This window comes from Eutrema salsugineum, unplaced genomic scaffold, assembly GCF_000478725.1.
Source record: "Eutrema salsugineum unplaced genomic scaffold, Eutsalg1_0 scaffold_7, whole genome shotgun sequence".
In the NCBI taxonomy this organism is placed as follows: domain Eukaryota; kingdom Viridiplantae; phylum Streptophyta; class Magnoliopsida; order Brassicales; family Brassicaceae; genus Eutrema; species Eutrema salsugineum.
The window spans coordinates 4,016,545-4,037,055 of record NW_006256486.1 but is presented as its reverse complement, the minus strand read 5'-3'; the positions used below and the strand labels follow the sequence as shown (position 1 = coordinate 4,037,055).

The 20,511-nt window shown below is 36.8% G+C and overlaps 2 protein-coding genes across 2 annotated transcripts; both read left to right on the top strand.

Moving 5' to 3' along the window:
• The first annotated feature begins 8,609 nt into the window (after positions 1 to 8,609).
• LOC18011387 (protein AE7) lies at positions 8,610 to 8,903 on the top strand. The gene has a single exon (XM_006393234.2). The coding sequence runs from the start codon at positions 8,625 to 8,627 to the stop codon at positions 8,901 to 8,903; it is 279 nt and encodes a 92-aa protein (XP_006393296.1). The 5' UTR covers positions 8,610 to 8,624.
• A 9,496-nt stretch (positions 8,904 to 18,399) lies between these two features.
• LOC18011334 (E3 ubiquitin-protein ligase ATL76) lies at positions 18,400 to 19,196 on the top strand. The gene has a single exon (XM_006393232.2). It carries the CDS (start codon positions 18,400 to 18,402, stop codon positions 19,063 to 19,065), a length of 666 nt encoding a protein of 221 aa, XP_006393294.1. The 3' UTR covers positions 19,066 to 19,196.
• Positions 19,197 to 20,511: the final 1,315 nt, after the last annotated feature.

The window sequence follows — 20,511 nt, the reverse complement described above, 5'->3', positions numbered from 1 at the left end:
ACTTCCAATTCAGATTAATTCATTCTCATGACAGAAATCCCTTTGTTAATTACCAATTCAAGACTAATTCCCATTAGATGAATAAACAATCAACAAGCATAAGGGTCCAAGTCTAAAATGACCAGACAGCCTCTTTGTGCATCAAAATAAGAGCTAAGAAAGACTGAATCTTATACAGAAAGATAAAGCAAGCATCACATGATCTCAAATTCCAATGAACTTAGAACTCTAATCTAGATTAATCCTCTCATGAAGGCACTAACCTCTACACTAATCCATTTTCAAACCAAATCATCATTTGTGAAATATGAATCAATGAGCATTAAGAAACAGTTCTAATATGTCATTTATGCAATTAACAAACATTCCCATGGCATTAATGCAAAAACCCTTAGTTAGCTTTCATTCAGGCATTTCATCAAACACTTTTGGTGCATGAAAAACCCAGATTCTAGACCCAAGTGATGTGCAAGGATCTAGCATTAGGATCAGCTAACTAAGGAAAGTAGAAGAGAATCTAAGCTTAAACAATCATTAATCCACATCTAAGCACCCTAATCTACACACCTAGAAGCTTAAAAGATGACTACTCACTAATCATGAAGAACACATCTAATCTTTTGCAAGAGATGATGTTAATCATGATTAGAAGCAGAAATGAGATGATGAGATGATAAGAAACAGACTTAGATTGATTAAATCCTTGAGATATCTCTTAATCAAAAACGTTTTTACACTAAAAAGGAAAGAAAACTAAAGAGAAACTAAGAGAGAAGATAACATCTCTAGGGTTTTTCTCCAAAAAGCTATATATACTAAGTGCTAATGAACCGGGTCAGCCCGGAACAAACCGGGTCCTGACCCGGCTTTAGTGGGTAAAGTGGAATTACTGCAGGTTGGTCCAGTGTCTCCCAGGTAGCATGTCCAAGTCGCAGCAGATGAAGAACTTATCTTGTGAGACTTAAATCGCTTTGTCTTAGCCGCACGCCCAAGTAGGAGTGTTTTGCGAGTCTTTGTGCGGCTTAATCTTCTTCTTCTTCAACTCGCAGGTCGCAGGCTCAAGACGGAGTAAATTGCGAGTGGTCATGCGGCTTGGTTCTAGTGTCTCCCAGGTAGCATGCCCAAGTCGCAGTATTGTGGACTTAGCAATTTTCTTGCTCGGGAGCCTCAGACCTCATCCATTGATAGCTTACCCGCACTTCTCAACTCGCAGCATCAATTTCATTCGTCTTCAGGCCTGCGAGTTAACCAAGTCGCAAAGCTTTCTCGCAGCATTCAGAGCAGCTTGGACCACTTCGCATTCCGGAGAGTGTAACTTCTAAGATACTTGTCTGAATTGAGTGATTCCGGTTGAAAAGAACAGAGGACTCATATATTTCCAACTTTGGTGAAGGAAGACTCGGTGCTTGGGAAGTGGAAGGCTTCCTGGAGAGCTCATCTTTGCAGTGCATTTAAACGATCAGAGAGAGGCGTCTAGACATGTGTCCATTCCGGAGACCTTATCTTCCTGATCATAGCTCCGAATTGAATGATCTCGGACGTTCTGGAAAGAGTACTCAAATGTCTCTGATTCTCATGAAGGCCCCGGAAACTTAATCGGCCTGTAAGTGCACCGTTCTTCGCATTCTTCGGATCTCATCGGCTCGGTCCAAAACGGCAGCGAGACAGGAGTTTTCCCGACGAGCTTAACTTTCTTCTCACGCGTCCGAATTCCATGATTTCACTTGCTCTGGAACCGTGATCCAATCCTCTCCAACTTTGGTGAAGCACCCGATAACTGAATCGGACCGGAAGGTTCCCCGGACAGGCGATCATTCAGGGGTATCGGATTGCTCCGGAATGGATGCGAGAGAGGTCTGTCTTCCGGTGACCGTATCTTTCAGCTCAGTGCTCCAAATGCCCTGATTCAACCTGTCCTGGGTTCTTGACTATCTCCAACTTTTCGGAAGACCCTGTAAGCTGAATCGGCCGGCAAGAGCTTCCCGGGGACGCGATTTCGGAAATGTATCTACACCCGGGATTTTTGGCCGAGAGACTTAACCGCGGTACGTGGTTTTGGCCGAGAAAGCTACCCGCGGGAAGGATTTTGGCCGAGAATCTTCGGCCATCAGTACATCATTTTGCCGAGAAACCCAAAATTGCTCATTTTCACCATTTTTGATCATTTCAACTCCATTTCTTCATCTGAATCACATCCTCCACTCCAAATAAACTCCAAAAGCACCTGTTTAACACTCCAAAACATGCAAAACTATCTTGGACCTAATGAAATCTCCTAAGTCCTAAAACAATGCTTAAAGACCTAAAATGCATGCAAATGAGACATGATTTGGACTAGAATATGTACATTAAATGATGCAATTTATGAATATATCAATAGAACCATCAGCTTTCAGCTTGGTCTTGAAGATCCATTTACACCCTAGTGCTTTGAACCCTTGAGGTAAGTCAGTTATCTCATAGGTATGATTCTGCATTATAGAACTCATCTCACTATTGACAGCATCCTTCCAATAAGGAGCTTCTGGTGTAGACATGGATTCAGTGTAAGATCTCGGTTCATTCTCGACAAGAAAGACCATCATGAAATCTTCACCAAAAGATTTTTCCTTACGAGCTCTATTGCTTCGTCTAGGTTCATCTTCAACCTGTTCTACTTCCGTCTCATTTACAGAAGTAGTCGCATCTCTTTCTTCACGAGTGCGTTTAGTAGTTTGCTTATCTTTATATGGAAATGTGTGTTCAAAGAAAGACGCATCACTTGGACATCTGATACATCTGACTTATGTACCAGAAATCGATAAGCACTACTATTGTGAGCATATCCGATAAAGATACAGTCCACAGTATTAGGTCCAATTGTGACCTTCTTTGGAGGTGGCACTGCGACTTTTGCTAAGCACCCCCACACTTTCAGGTATTTGTACGAAGGTACATGACCTTTCCAAAGTTCATACGGTGTTTTGCCAATTACCTTATGAAGTATTTTGTTGAGGATATAATTTGTGGTGAGCAGTGCTTCCCCCCCCCCCCACAGATTCTGGGGTGTCCCAGATTCCTGCAACATTGCATTCATCATCTCCTTTAGAGTTCGATTCTTTCTTTCCGCAACTCCGTTGGATTCAGGTGAATAGGGGGTTGTAGTTTGATGGATAATTCCGTTTATCTGGCAAAACTCATTGAAAGGTCCTTCATATTCTCCACCCCTATCACTTCTGACCATTTTGATGGTCTTTGCCAGTTGCTTTTCAACTTCGAGTTTGTACTCTTTGAATTTGTCGAAGACTTCATCTTTACTACGCAGCAAGTACACGTAGCAGTACCTTGTACAATCATCAATGAAAGTCACAAAATACTTTTTACCACCTCTTGATGGTAGATATTTTAAATCTCATAGATCAGTGTGGATTAATCCAAGAGGTTCAGTAGTTCGTTCAACATGAGGTGATGGTGTTTTTGTGAGCTTTGCTTGGACACAAATTTCACATTTGTCTTTGCTGATTTTGCACTTTGGAATCATGTTCAAATTCATCAGTCTTTGAATAGACTTGTAATTAACATGTCCTAAACGTTCATGCCAAATATTAGAAGACTTAACCACATAAGCAACTGGATTCTTATTAATTAAATCTTTGGAATCAGGTACAACTTTTTTTTTTCTTCAGGATTGTCATTATAGACATTTTGATCAATCCTGACTTAACATAACCTTTTCCTATGAAAACACCATTCTTCCTAAGTATCAGCTGGTCAGACTCTAAGTTGATTGCAAAACCATGCTTGCTCATTAGAGTAACAGAGATCAGGTTCTTCCTCATGTCTGGAACATGCTTCACGTTGTTGAGAGTAACCTCCATGCCTGAAGTCATCTTCACAACTTTTCCAGTACCTTCAATCTTGGATTGGGAGATGTTTCCCATCTTTAGTTGATCATCAGTCTTGCACTTGTGATAGGTACTGAACATCTCTCTGTCAATACAGATGTGTGTGGTAGCACCTGTGTCATACCACCACGCCTTGGGGTTCTCTTCCACCAAGTTAGCCTCTGTAACCATTGCACACAGGTCTGCTTCAGTCAAGTGAGCTTGGTTGTTCTCAGACTTAGCCTTTCGGCAACACTCTGAAGACTTATGTCCAAGCTTGTTGCAGTAGTTGCACTTTCCATCGAACTTGTTCTTCATGGGTGCTTGACCTTGCTTCTTGAAGCTAGTGTTGTCTCGTGGAGGAAACTTGTTAGGCACAGCCTTGTTGGATGGTTTGCCTTTGCCCTTTTTCCTGTACTCAGCCACGTTTGCATCATGGGTCATGATCTGACCATCTTCTTTTCCAACTCTGTCACGTTTTAGTGACTCATTCTGCAATCTGGAGATCAGATTTGCTAGAGACAGGGCCTTTTGCTTGTAAGCAAGATAGTTCTGGAAGTCTGCCCAACTTGGAGGTAACTTCTCAATGAAGCAGTTCACCGTGAATGTCTCACATAGCTTCATTCCTTCAGTCCTAATCTCTTGAAAGATTAGTTCCAGCTCGTGCACTTGTGGCATGATGGGACGAGAATCCACCATCTCAAACTTGAGGAGTTTCGCTGTAGGGAATTTCCCAGAGCCAACATTGTACGACTTGTACTTCTTTTCCAAAGCATCCCAGAGTTCTTTGGAAGTTTTGACCTCACTGTACACATCAAACAGCTGGTCCACCAGGCGATTCTTGATGTGCCCTTTGCATAAAAAGTCTGAGTGCTTCCACGCTTCAACGGTAGCCAGAATCGTAGCATCTTTGTTTCCTTCTGGCACTGTTGGGGGATCCTCTGTGAGGTACTTCCTCAGCTGCATTGACGACAGAAAGAAGTGCATCCTTTCTTGCCACTGCTTGAAGTTCGAACCATCGAACTTGTCGGGCTGAAGTCCTGCGGTTACCGACGCTGGCATCCTGACTTCACCCGAGCTTCCATTGGTAGTCATGTTGACATCATCGTCAGTCATAGTTGAATCTGTTCACAGAAAATAACCGAAGTTAGTGTTGAGAACCAAGATTCAAATCAGCGATTAAGACGTTTAAGTCGCTATGAACAGCGTTTTCCGAAAAGGATTCGTTTTGAGTTTCCACAGATATTACCAATAGGTATTCTTAGAACTTGAAAATAGGCGTTCCCAGAATCGTCTTTTGATGACGTTCTTAAACCCTAACACGTTTTGCGGACCTGTTTATGACTGCCGCATAAACCGTTTCAGAAGATTCGTCTTTAACAGATCAAAAGTTCTACGAAATAGCTAAGAAACTTTCGCAGACACTTTGTAGATCGATTTTAAAAACTCGTTTTCTCAAAACCGTTTATAAAAACTGTTTCGCAATATTCAATCTGATTCAAGCGATAAACAGGAAGCGGATATATTAAGTTAAGAGTGTAGGACCGCGAAAATCCGATTGAAATCACGAATAGAAAATAGCAATATTATAAACGATATGTTAAGGTAAGAGATTAAAATGAGAATTAGAAAACCGATTGAAAACAGACGAAAACACGGAGTCGAGATATGATCTCTTTCCTTAACTCAGTAAATCGCCGGTAATGTGTGACCGTATGGTGCGATTTTTGAATCCCAGGATACAACCGTGATGAGACTATTACGCAACACCCGTAATAAAATCTGCGAACTAAAATTATACTACGCTATAGCTCTCGAGACACTTACGAAATTAAGACAAGAGGGATTTGCTGGAAAGAATTATTTGCTGTGTGTTTGGTGTATTCGAGAATTCGATGATTTAGAATGAGAGAAGAGGACGTCTATTTATACTGGAAGGTTCAGCTTGATCCGCAAGGACTAAGCTTTGGCGAAAAGGAATATTCACGAAATATTCTCCTTTTTCCACAAGTAAAAGGATTCGGAAATTTTTCGTTATTATCTGGACGCAATCTTTTATTTCCTAAGATTTATCCTTTCAATATGCAAAAATTATTTCGCAGGAACTAAGAAGTCCACACCCAGCTATATAGAGCCCAAGAGCCCAAGAGCCCAAGAACCCTAAAAGCCAACTAAAAAATGCAACGAGCAACGAGCCCGAGCCCGAGCCCGATCCCGGCACCGGCGACGGCGGCGGCGCGCGTAGGTTTTTTTGCATAATGCTCTTTTACTTCCTCAATGCTGTTGACCCTTATTGTGAGAAGACCATATATATACAAGAGATTTTTCTCCTTGGTGAGCAATGTGGGACAATTACATTTCCACTAAACTTCCACTTTTAGTTATAGCCAATAGGAACATTTCATTTCCATAGGCTCAAACCCAAATCTCAAATGAATTTATAAGGCCCATTTGCTTATTAAACTTCATTTCTTATTCACACACAAACTCAATATTACAAGTCCAAATGTTTATTAATATTGGGTTCCAACATCTTTTTCTGTTATCAGCTTTCTCCTTTATCCTCGGAACATGTTTTTCTATATTTTGTAACTTAAAACTTGCGGTGCTTTATAACTAAAACAAAATTATAAAACCACGTCTATGTTAAAATAAAAAGTTATAAAATTCTATTTTTTGTCTTTTTTAACATTTTTATTAGATTTTTTCTAAATTTTGGAAACATAAGAAATGGTAAACACTAAGATATATAGATTCCATTTTTGTGTTTTTATTTAAAAAATGTTTTTGTTTTTTTTTATTTTGGTTTTATATAATTTTAAAAACGGTTTGATTGACTACAAATTTAAGCATTAAACTATAGTAATTTAGACCGGTTTGTTTTAGGTTTTTTTTTACACATTAGAACCAATAAAAAATGACTCGTAGTTGCAAAATTGGGCTTTTTTTTAATTTTGGTTTTATATAATTTTAAAAACGGTTTGATTGACTATAAAATTAAGTATTAAACCATAGTAATTTAGAGCGGTTTGTTTTAAGCTTTTTTACACATCATCAGATAAGAACCAATCAAAAAATTAATGACATGTAGACGCAAAATCGGGTTAAATGGTCTTTTTGCAGCCAAAAATTATTTTGGAGCTGACACGTAAGCGAAAGACTGTGAAACTCGCTGTGAGCGCGACACCTCAGCAAATCACACACAAATAAGTATATAGATAGATGTTACATCATGATTTTATAACGAACAGTTCTACCCGGTGGCGGAGACAGGAAAAATATTGACATGGGTTACAATAAAAAATGTATTAAGTTTCATTATAAAAATAAAAAAATTCACCATTGATAAACATCTCAAAAATGTAATGTACGCTCACTCATATTTTGAAATCGTTTTATCACAGTTTCATTTGTGATAGTTTCAAACACCTGTTTTTCAATAAAACAAACTAGACAATCGCTTAAAAACTCATCACCAATGCTATTATGCCGCGAGGTCATCTTCAAAATTTTCATTGCAGAAAAACACCTTTCGACGGTTGCGGCCGCAACAATAAGAATCAAACATAGCTTCAAAAGACGATAGACCAAAGGATGAGAAAGATGTTTTCTTGTCTCCACCAATACACGAGCAAAATCACCAATACTTTCTAGGTTAGTAAAAACCTATCATCCTTTTGTACATCATCAAGGTAGATGTCAAGTTGATGATCAAGTAATCTCCGTTCTACAAAACTAAAGTCATCTGGATAAAGCTCAGCCAATCTCACCAACTTTGACTTGTCAAATTGGCGAAAGAATCTATCAGATTTAAGGATGCCATACAAACAAGTAGTTCAGAATTCACCTCATCAAAACGATCATTAAACTCTTGAAGTTGCATATTTAAGACGGTGTAGAAAAAATCCACCTTATAATGATGCAAGTTGGTTATACCGAGTCTTTTTCCTTGGCTTTCTTGAATCAACAAACTCATCCTAGAGAGTATGCATTTCAGATTTATTTTTCTCACTAAAAGAATAAAATTTAGCCACAGAATCATCTCATCCATATACTCTAAGCTTATGCAACTGTCATTCAGTAGATTCCAACAATGAAACAGCATTCATCTTGGTCTCCTTTTTGTAGAGCCTTTGATAAGTTATTAGTGAGTCCAAGAACAACAAGCATCATCTATAGATAGAAAACAAAATCAAAGGTGTGAAAATATTTGAGGAAGCCATATGCTTGTTGTCTTTTGGTGCAATTATATCAGTTTTAGAAGGGGTTCGAAACTTAGAAATTAATATTTTTAGATAAACTCTTATTTATAGTGCTAACTTCCCCTTCTAAATTATAATACTTTGTCGATGAGGGACAGTTATAAGCTTCATGGACATTTTTTTTTAAGATTTCATCTGGGTCACTTGACCCACCTCATTCTTAGCTGCCTCGGCAACTGGTTCTACCGCTATATAACGCCCACGCCAAACAGTTCATAGTACAACATGTAAGATTGTTCATTGTAAAATTATCTTTGCACTATTTCTCATAATTTGTATCAGTGTAAGAGAAAAAAAACGTTTCTTTATTTTGTTTGACAAAAAAATTTCATTGTTTATTTTTTCTCCAAATATTTTATCTAGATATCATTGCAGAAAACTTAGGTTGTTGGAGCCCAATTAGGTCAGAGCTCTTGTTAGGTTATATATCGTCTCCTCATCTTCTACCCGTTCGTTCACTGAACAACATCGAGAAAAGCTTTTACACGCGGAGAGAAATATGGATTATGTGTTGGTTAACGAGAACCCAATTGTTTACCCGAAGAGAAAACGGCGTGATCGTACTAATGAGAGCAATACCGATGAGTATTCAGTAGAACCAATAGATCAGCTCGAGATTTTTGATCATATAAGAGATATCAAAGATCCAGAGCATCCTGAGTCTTCTCTGGAACAGCTCCAAGTGTTAACAGAAGAATCGGTAAAAGTTGATGATGATAAGAATTACGTAAGAATTACATTCACTCCAACTCTTCCACATTGTCATTTGCCAACATGATGGGTCTTTCCATCTACGTAAGAATTTCAGTCTCTTGTATGATATTATATTTTAGAACAGGAGCCTTGTAATTGTTTTCCAACTTCACTAGAATAATAGATTACAGTTTGTCATATTGCTAAATGATTGAAAAAGTTTGAATGATGAAAAAAAAAAAACTTAGGTTGTAGGAAAATCATTGTCTCTTATCGTTTTATCAACAGCATTGATATTATTCATATCGTTTTGAAATCCGATAGAATCGATATGCATAGTGATTGTCTTTGTGAAGATGAGTAATCTTTTGGGAAACTTAAACTAATTCTTTTTACAAATGCTCGCTCTACCTAAAAGATTTACTAATGATTTCAACTTTTGAATTCCCAGATTTTCTTTCTGAATAATCCATTAGCTATTACAAAGGCATAATGAACATCATAACAGCAAAGAGAAACATAAGGCAATACCATCTTATAAGGAGGTGGTGTATGAGAGAACTGAATGAACTCAAACCAAGTTGATAAGTAAATATTATCAGAAGTCGAATTTTGAGGCTAATAGTAAGAAGCAACATCGACGTTGGCTAGCTTGCTGTGAATCGTGACTTGAATCTCTCTAATCACTTGGACCCGTAGCTTGGATACCAAGGTATGTAGTCGAGAGTTCCTTTCTTTCTACATTTCGTATAGAGATGCTTGAAGAATGGGCTTGCATATGACATTTGATTTAGTTTAGCATTTGAGGAGGCTGATCTGACCCAAGTTATAGCAGCCTCAAAGTTAGGAGGGTTGAGAAGCGATGTGAAGAAGAGGAGGCCCAATACAAGAAGCAAGCATGAGAAGAGGGAACTTGAGGACCCCAACTTCTTAGTCTATCACGCGTAGACACCTGTCTCGTGCTATGACACAATACAAGAAGGAATGTTTTGGAATTTCTGAAAAAAATCTTACTGATTTCTCACAGATTTATGTCCTATTATGGATTTTTTTCCTACCCAAGGTTTTTATATATGTTAACCTATCGCATGTTAACTTCTTTTGCCTGGGACCTTATGGCCATATTCATGAATCTTGTTAAAAGTAAAACTATTACATGAATGCTTTTTTCTTTTTGTTTTTCTTTCAAATCTTCATAGATCTATCTAGTCTACTTATTTACGGTTCCTTAATCCGATACTTATGTAATTAATTTAGGTGATCACATCACTTCATATATAAGATGAAGTCCATTTTGACCAAAAAAAAGGATCAAGTCCATCTTGGTCTAATTTACACATTACGGATTAAGTTGTTGAAAGAAATATTATTTTCGCAAATAGTCATAAGAAAAATGTTAATTCCACAGAGAGTGTGTATGGGAAGTCTTTTTTTTATTTGTTGAAATGTATGGGACAGTCTTAGTTTTGGAAATAAACTCTAAAAGGTAGTCAAAATTTTCTTGTTTTTAAGTACTTGATATAAAAATTCTCTTGAATTAATTAGAATTCTTAGAATTTTCTTACATTTTCAATATAATTAAAACAAAATCTATAAGAAAAGAAATACAGTCAACAAGTCATATATACAAAAAAGGAATAAAAATAAAAAGAAACTTTTCATAAAATTATAAAATGGAAAAGTTGGATCGACAACTAATAATAATTACAGTCTTTTCTTTGCTGTATTGACTATTATTGTATTTTCTCATAAAATTTATTCCATTTTTACTTACATAAGATGTAGACCAATTAAATATAACAACCCATTTCTTTCAACAATTTATGACATATGTCCAAACTTTATGAGGATAAGAAAAAATGTTGCAGTATAAAATGCATCCAACTTCTTGTCCTAAGATATAGATCAACATCTTTTAGCATACATAAAATCTCTCTCATTTTCATTCAATCTCTACAAATTTAATTTTAATGTTGGTAGGAAATATGACTGAAGGTGGAGATGAAACTCGCATTTCGCAGCGAGAATCTTCTGAAATCGAAGGCCTCAACTCTCTTCCCAACGAATTCCCGGGGAGTACTAATGTTCTTGTTGTCGACAGCAATTTCGTCACTTTACTTAATATGAAAAATATCATGCAACAATACGCATTTGAAGGTATCTCTTTATCTACGTCTCTTTCTTTATCTCTCCCCGTGATTTTAGGTGTTTAAATAAAGACTTGTTAGGGCTAGGGTTAGGGCTTGTAATAATGTGTTTTTTTTTGGTTATCCAGTGACGATTTACGCGGATGCGGAAGAAGCTATCTCGTTTTTGACAAACTGTAAACATAGGATTAATATCGTGATTTGGGATTATCATATGCCTGAAATTAATGGAATCCAAGCCCTCAAAATCATTGGTGAAAAGATGGATCTGCCTGTCGTAAGTATGTAAATCGATTTATTTTATTTTATTTTCTTATTTACTTTTGAATCTATATATTAAAACCAATTTTATTTTCAATTAAAAATAATAATTTATTTATTTCGTTTTTATGTAGTTATGTCTGATGATGATCAAGTAGATACGGTGCTGGAGGCAACGATGAACGGTGCTTGTTACTTTGCTGTGAAACCGGTTGTAGAACAGGTCTTAGCCAACATATGGCAACACATTCTACGCCAGAGGATGATGTCTAAAACCGTTTTAATCCCAGCACCGGTTCATGTAGATCTAGTTCAGAGTCATGACGACGGTTCGAAGCAAGACAAAGATGATTCCATGACCATGGTCAACCAAGATAACAGTGAACAAAGCATCGATAAGATAGAAGAGAATCCGGGGATGGCACAGACTGGAGAACTTGGGTCAGGTCTGGTTCAGAGTGATGGTTTAGACCAAGACAGCGACGAGTCCAAGACAACAAACCAAGACATGGGTAAGAAAAAAGTGAGGAAACCGCGGGTGGTGTGGACTGGAGAAATTCAAGAGAAGTTTCTTAAAGCCATTGACTTGCTTGGTGGTCCTAGAAGTAATTTAACAATAAGTCATAATCTCTATAATTTTTCAGCATCTTAATTATCTTTACTTTTTCTAATCATGTTTTGATTGCAAACGCAGAGTCTAATCCAAAGTTACTTCTCAAATGTTTGAAAGAGATGGGCATCACTGGACTCACTAGAAGCAATATCTCTAGTCATCTTCAGGTAAATACCAAAAAAAAAAAAACCATTATTGTTTCTTGTGTGACAACAAATATAAAAACCCATTAAATTATAATTTTGGACATATCAATAACACAGAATTTTATATTGATTGTGTTGTTGAACAGAAATATCGTATCAGTATTGAGGAAGAGAAAATTCCTCAACAGATGGAAGAGGATGATTGGTCTCCTCCATATCAACCTATGTCTCTCCTCGGTGCGAACATTGTTCACACTGGAACATCGGCTCTTATGAACGGTCAAGCCTTCTACCCGCTCCAGGAGAATCAATATCAAAATGGTTACAACATGACAGTGAACAACAACCAGTTCGTGTCCGCTCCTATGCACAATGCAACATCGTCTCTCATGAGCGGTCAAGCCGTCTACCTGGTCCAGGAGAATCAATATCCAAATGGTTACAACATGGCAGTGAACAACAACCAGTTCGTGTCCACTCATATGCACACTGCAACATCGTCTCTCATGAACGGTCAAGCCATTTTCCCGCTCCAGGAGAATCCACAACCAAATGGTTATAACTTGACAGTGAACAACAGCCAGTTCATGACCGCTCCTATGCACTCTGCAACATCGTCTCTCATGAACGGTCAAGCCGTTTACCCGCTCCAGGAGAATCAATATCCAAATGGTTACAACTTGACAGTGAACAGCAGCCAGTTCATGACCGCTCCTATGCACAGTGCTACATCGTCTCTTATGAACGGTCGAGACGTTTACCCGCTCCAGGAGAATCAACATCAAAATGGTTACAGCATGACAGTGAACAACAACCAGTTCGTGTCTTCTCCTATGCACACTGCAACATCGTCTCTAATGAATGGTCCAGCCGTTTACCCGCTCCAGGAGAATCAACATCAAAATGGTTACAACATGACAGTGAACAACAACGAGTTCGTGTCCGCTCCCATGCACACTGCAACATCGTCTCTAATGAATGGTCCGCCCGTTTACCCGCTCCAGGAGAATCAATCTCCAAATGGTTACAACATGACAGTGAACAACAACGAGTTCGTGTCCGCTCCTATGCACACTGCAACATCGTCTCTTATCAACGATCAAGTCATTTACCCGCTCCAGGAGTATCAATATCCAAGTGGTCATAACTTGACAGTGAACAACAACCAGTTCGTGTCCGCTCCTATGCACGCTGCACCATCGTCTCTTATCAACGGTCAAGCCGAGTACCCGCTCCAGGAGAATCAATATCCAAGTGGTCATAACTTGACAGTGAACAACAACCAGTTCGTGTCCGCTCCTATGCACGCTGCACCATCGTCTCTTATCAACGGTCAAGCCGAGTACCCGCTCCAGGAGAATCAATATCCAAGTGGTCATAACTTGACAGTGAACAACAACCAGTTCGTGTCCGCTCCTATGCACGCTGCACCATCGTCTCTTATCAACGGTCAAGCCGAGTACCCGCTCCAGGAGAATCAATATCCAAGTGGTCATAACTTGACAGTGAACAACAACCAGTTCGTGTCCGCTCCTATGCACGCTGCACCATCGTCTCTTATCAACGATCAAGTCATTTACCCGCTCCAGGAGAATCAATATCCAAATGGTTATAACTTGTCAGTGAACAACAACCAGTTCGTGTCTGCTCCTATGCACGCTGCATCATCGTCTCTTATGAACGATCAAGTCGTTTACCCGCTCCAGGAGAATCAATATCCAAATGGTTATAACTTGTCAGTGAACAGCAACGAGTTCATGACCGCTCCTATGCCTCCTTTGCCCTATTTTGACCAGGACCATCTCCAGCAGCAGCAGCAGCAGCCACAACAGCAGTATCAGCTTCCGGAGCAATTGGATTACGTGATGAGTGGTCAAGAACCTGGACAAGCTTCTGGCATAACAGATTTTGGGCTCATGTATCCAAATGCACCGTATGATCCAAAAGAGTTTTCATCCAATGGCTACAATTTCAACTAGTAAGTGATCTGGACTTCTCTTTGATTATGTTAGCGTTCATGTAGGAGATTATATGGTTTCTAAGAAAATTCATGATTGTCATAGAATAATCAGTGACATGGATGGAGAAAAAGGAAGGCAAGGACGAGCATGGGACTTGTTATTCACTCTATCATGTTCATTACAAATATTGGTTACAGATAATGTGCATATCTGTAAAACAGTATCATAGACTAAGTATCAGTGTTTTATTTTATTTTCTTATAAAAACTTATTATTTATGGATAATTATGTTATTATGTATGTTTTTTTCATAACAATAAATTTGATTCTAGTAGTTTTATAATCTCGGATTCTTTTAAATCTTAAAACTACAGCAACATCATATATATAACCAAATTGTGTTCCATTCTTAGCGGTTTATATCTTAGTATCTAGAGATAGAATCGAATTCAAAATCAAAACCAAAAAATTATTATAATAATAAAAAAATGAACAATAACGTAACAAGAGTAAAACTCTCTTGATGTGTTTTCTCCCTCGGCCTAATCCGATAGAAACATCCAAAACTCTCTCTAGCTTGGATGCCTCTCACACCCAAGACTTCACCTAAGTAAACCTATACAAACACTATGAAAAGGAAATAAAAAAAATAGAACCTTAAAACGTTTTCTGAATTGGTAAACAGAAATCACAAGTAAAGAAGAAATTATCCTCGTAGCAATATCCATCAGTCTCTTAGTCATATGGAGGTCTGAAGATTTTAATTTGGCGTTTAGGGAATCAATTAGCCACTGGTTGGAATAGTCTTTCAAGATACTAGCAAGCAGAGAAAAGGTTTAAGAGCTCAGTGCCTCAAACAGATCATACATCCATGATCCAACGGTAGTAACAAGCTATAGTATAGACATACATTGCACAAAGGGTTTTGGTATGACAAGAAAGAGTAAGTGACAAGTGTATTAAATAAACTTGAGAGAATACTCAAGTGTAAAGAATAGGGCGAGTCCTGAAATTAATACTTTTGATCGTATTCGAGAAAAAAAAAAACATAAGGCCGCTCTACCTCTTTTTAATATATGAGATTATATCCTAAGTTTAGGACAAGAACATAAAGCTAGTTGAAGAAAGTACTCATATTTCTGAAATCTTTCTCACCACATCTTTAATATCTAATCATTGCTATGATGTCCTTTTTACAAAGTGCCTAAAAGAAAAGTGGAGATTAAGACAGATGTTTTATATGACAGTGTACATGACCGATCTCCTGCAAAAGCTCAAGAAAAGCCTAATGGAATTCTGGATCAAATACGACAAGATTATATACTAAAGTTTTTTCAATCGTGTGATTGAGTTTGAACCAAGACTGTGTAAGAAAAAAGGCAACGCCCTTAGGCCCCTTATACAAAATACATTGGTTCATGAAGTTATAAGTTTTTGTATTCATCTTTGTGTATGGAGTTAAGTTTGTTCATATAGATATATTCTCTATGTTTTGGTTAGGGGACTTCTTTTTTTTTATTATTATTGTGAACATATCTATGGTAAGAACAATTTCCATTGCTGTAAAGCCTGTAATTGTTATTTTTCTTGTGTAAAGTGAGCACGTTTTTTATATACGGATTAGACTCCCGAAAGTGTAGGGATGGGCTTTGAGTTTTTATTATATTGAAACAAATAAACTTAGCGATAAACCTCACAGATTAAGATATCTTATACACTGATTGATCTAGAAATATTATTTGGTGCCAAAACAAACCACTCCATATGCGAAATAATTTTTGTTGTTGTTAGAAATTTAAAGAAATGAGGAGATCTCAGAAAAGGAAATAAAAGAAACTTCTTCGAATAAACATGGTTAATCAGGGAAACGAAAAAGTTCAAGTTTTGTAGGAAAAACATAGAAAACAAGATCAAGGATTATTATAGGTGCGTGGTCATGTTCTTTTGAAAAGAATTTTTATTTTTTCAACAAGTTGATCGTTTCGTACATGTAAGTGTGTCAAGTATAGTTATAGTTCTTAACAAAACATGTGGTTATGTGAGACGCAAAATCTTTATGACGATTCTCTACTAATAAGTAGGTAATAAATCCTAGGATTTAGCTTGTCACGGCGCATCAATTTAGAAGTTAAATATTTCTTAGGGCTTTACTACATTATCACAAATTATAATAATTGAAAGTGCAAATAAAAAAAGTGCAAAGGAGGGTGAAAAAGAAGAAGGATTCCACATTTGTTCTCTTTTGGTGGGCTAATTCGCGTCCACAGAATTCTTAAACACTATCTCCAAGTCTCTTATTCAATAATCATTAAATCTTTAAAATCATTTTTAATTGAAAAAGGGTATGCATACTTGCATATAGTAATCAAAGTTTGGTGTGTTTCAGATACAAATCTTGGTTAAAAGCGAAGAAAGCATAATTCCGACTTCCACTAAGTGACATAAGATTTTATGCTTGGTGTAGATTATTCTCATCGTAAAAAATCAAACACTGCGAAAGTATATACATAATGGTGTGAAAATTGCCACATTTGTTTTTCGAAATTTTCAAACGTGTTTTCAAAATATGTATGCATTTAAAATATACTTCTTTCTTACATAAATTTATACATATACTCATTGATTTATTCAGAACTTCAAAACAATCCTAAGAAACACATATATCACTGGATTATGCTCCTTTGTTCCACTAGTTTTGAAATAGTTCATTTTAACTTGACCAATCGATATATGACAATTTAGTCAAAGCCTTAGTATTTCATGCAAAGAGATTACCATTTTTTTGCAAAATTTAGCTCTAAGTTGGATTGGATCTTTTAAATTATTATAATATGTCAAATACAAGGCATTAGAAGCTACGAAACATGGCACTTGATACTAAGGCTGGGGAAATTTAGGAGAAGAAAGCGACAAAGTTCAAATCCAAATGAATAACGTTCCTCTCTTTTTGAAAGGTAAACAAATAAACAAACGCCGACCAGGAAAAAGAAGTATATATAAATAAACAACAGATTACAGAACCATTTATATGCAGACATTTAGATACCAGGGAATATCAAAACAGATTTTGCAAATATTACCTGTAAGGAGAAAATAGTTTACATTAAAAAAAGCCAAAAAGGTCTTCTGATAGTAATATGCAGACATTTGGGCATCTAGCTATCTGGAAATATCAAAATAGATTTTGAAAATATTACCCGTAAAGTGAAAATAGTTTAGTAAACATAGGAAAGGCCAAAAAGGTCTTATGATTTTATATAGTACCCTATTTCTTATAAAATGAAAATAAGGAAAAAATCTCTGTCCAGAAAACAAAAATTTTAAATTTTAAAAACATTACTAAATTTTAATCCATGGTACAAAAAAATTAAATGTTTTTTTTTTTTACGTCAAATACTCCATATATTATTAGGATGATTCAAGGAGGTTAGCCTCAAATGTTTAAAAAAAAAAATAGGATAAATTAGTCTAACTTATGAAAATCCAAAATAATTTAAATTAATATTTTAATATTCGAAATTAAATTTAAATTAATTTTTTTTGTTAATCTTACACTAAATTATCCAGAAAATTATACCATAATATGATTTTTTTTTGTTTGTTTAGACATAAAGTGTATCTCTCTTTTAATAGTATAGATATTTACTAAAATTTGGGAAAAAAATAAGAACAAGAAATTTATATTTATCTAGTTAAGTGTAGTAATAAATCAAAACAATAAAAGGATCTAGCATTTTATAAAAAGAATTTAACTTTTAAAATCGATTGCCACTTAAATATCCCAATAAAAAAGTAATATTGATTATGTTTTAAAGTAAAGTGAATTATTAAACAACACAACACAGACACATGGAAAGAACATATAAAGATAAGCTAAAGCACAAAGACTGCTTTACAACACTGCATACTGTGGGCAAAGCATTAAATTGTGAGGAAGATACAACAAAATCTTCCTCCTCCTCTTGATAAAAAAAATGTGAAAAAATTATAAAAATAAATCCAGCTTATCAAGAATCAACACAAGACCAACATGATAAAACAAAGTTCTCTAATTTAAAGTGAGACAAGAAGAAATTATTATAATACCCAATGTTGGAAAAGTGATAGTCCCTCCCTACACAATCATCTTGTGGTTGGAGGAGCTATGGCCCAGAGGCACAATCAGCACTCAAGGATTCCCTGAAATTGGATAAGCTCTTCTGGGTCCCAAATCCTCTCAAATCTCATTTGAAAAATTGAAGAAAATGCCACTTTCTTAAACAAATCTTATTAGTCTCCAATTATAAAAGAATTCTCAGTCCCCACTCAGTAATACTAATCAGTAATCATTCCAATCTATATATAAGACCACATTGAATTCCACAAGAATTTAAGAAGCAATAACACAAACTAAAGCAAAACAAAGCAGAGCGAAAAGAGCTTGGTTCCAAAGCTTTAATACAGAGTAAAAAAAATGTCTGTAAATGAGTTACCTTCTTCAGCTCAAGCTTTCCAAGAACAACTCCTCAGCGGTTTTGTCTCTAGAAAGCTGCTTCTACACAACCCATTTGACCACAGCACTCAACGACCCCTTGCGATGACACCATCTCCTCTCATAACCCATGAGAACAACCTCAGTGGGAATGTCTTGATGCTTCTCTCAGTACTCATCTGTGGAGTCATCTGCTGCCTCGGGTTACATTACATCATTCGTTGTGCATTCAGACAATCTACAAGTTTCATGATCTCTGAGCCTATCTCTAGCCTTTCAAACAGTTCACCAAGCAAAGGAATCAAGAAGAAAGCTCTTAGAATGTTCCCGATCGTTAGTTACTCAGCTGATTTGAACCTGCCGGGGATTGGCGAAGAGTGCGTCATCTGTTTGTCGGATTTTGTTTCCGGTGAAAAGCTCAGGCTGCTCCCTAAGTGCAACCACGGGTTCCATGTTCATTGCATTGACAAGTGGCTTCAACAACATATGACTTGTCCGAAATGCAGACACTGTCTTGTTGAGACATGCCAAAAGATCATTGGTGACTCCAGTCAAGTGACAGCAGCAGCACCAACAGAGAGTGTAATAATCAGGATTGATCCTCTAGAACCTGAAGGAAGAGTAAACACTTTTAGAGAAAGCAGCTAAACTCCCATAAACCTTCATAAAATTAGATAGGAGATTTTAGATCTGAGCACAACTTATGTCTATAGCCTTAGATACTTCAATTTTTTTATGTCGTTCTTTTTTGCCTGTAGCACAAAGTGTATACAGAGAGAATATATCTCAATTTCAGTAGAATCGCACTGAGTTCTTCAAACTTCTCTTTGCAAAAAGGGGTAAATGTGAATTGTGCAATCTTATCCAAAAAATTAAGAATCATATATAACCAAAAAAGCAAAATCTAATAAGTGCTAGTCTAGATATTCGTATGTTTCACAATCGGTACGCAGATTCAAATAGTCACTAAACAGAAAAAAACTGGTTTCCTGGTAACGAATACCAATGTATTCAATTCCAGACGTGATCACGTACATGCTTTTTATGAACAAACGCACGAAGACCTAATTAATATATCCACTTCGATCGACCCTCTTAAAACACTACCTGATTAATATAGCTGCGAAAACAACCTCAGCCATGACCCTGGCTTACATACAAATTAATTCTTAAGAAATTTCTTTGGTAACTTCTTGATTCTTTACAGAGAGAATACAACTTGTATGTTAAAGAGAGCTTTTAGGTTAACTTAGGGAGCAAGGGAAGGTTATTGCTCTCAAATTGCAAGTGAGCTCGAGATGATGTTGATGATGTGCTCGTGGATTCACTCTTCTTGTCAAAGTAATTTGCGGAACTGATTTATTCATCAGCCTAAAGTCACATATATATACAAATATATTAGTCAATCTTAAGTTAGAAACTAGCAATGTGGAACAAATTACTCTAATAATTCTAATAACTAACTATACAAGGCCCAATAAGCCTAATATCTCCTAATATCTCTTAATATCCTCCCTCAAGTTGGAGCATGGAGATCTCGAATGCCCAACTTGCACAAAATTTCTTTGAACGGACGTCCTCCAAGTGCTTTAGTGAAGATATCCGCCAACTATTGAGTAGTGGAAACATGTTGGGTCTGAACAATTCCAGCCTGTATATCGTCTCGAATGAAATGACAATCAATCTCCACATGCTTCATTCTCTCATGAAACACAGGATTAGCTGCAATATGAAGTGCAGACTGGCTGTCACAATATAAATCCATTGGACCAGAATGTGCAATACCCATCGTTAACAACACACTCTTTAACCACTTCAACTCCTTCAATGCCAAAACCATAGCTCGATACTCTGCTTCAGTTGAAGAGCATGATACAACATCTTGCTTCTTTGATTTCCATGACACAGGAGAATTTCCCAATTGTATCAACCATCCACTCAAAGATCTCCTCGTGATTGGACATCCAGCCCAATCTGAATCACACCAAGCTGTAAGATGAAAATGACAATCAGATTTCAACAAAATTCCCATTCCCGGGCACCCTTTCAAGTAACGAACAACTCTCAATGCAGCCATCCAATGATCTTCTCTTG

Bases quoted from the DNA above. Each gene is read 5' to 3' on its own strand.
- LOC18011334 (XM_006393232.2), top strand. From the start codon at position 18,400: ATGTCTGTAAATGAGTTACCTTCTTCAGCTCAAGCTTTCCAAGAACAA.
- LOC18011387 (XM_006393234.2), top strand. From the start codon at position 8,625: ATGGATTATGTGTTGGTTAACGAGAACCCAATTGTTTACCCGAAGAGA.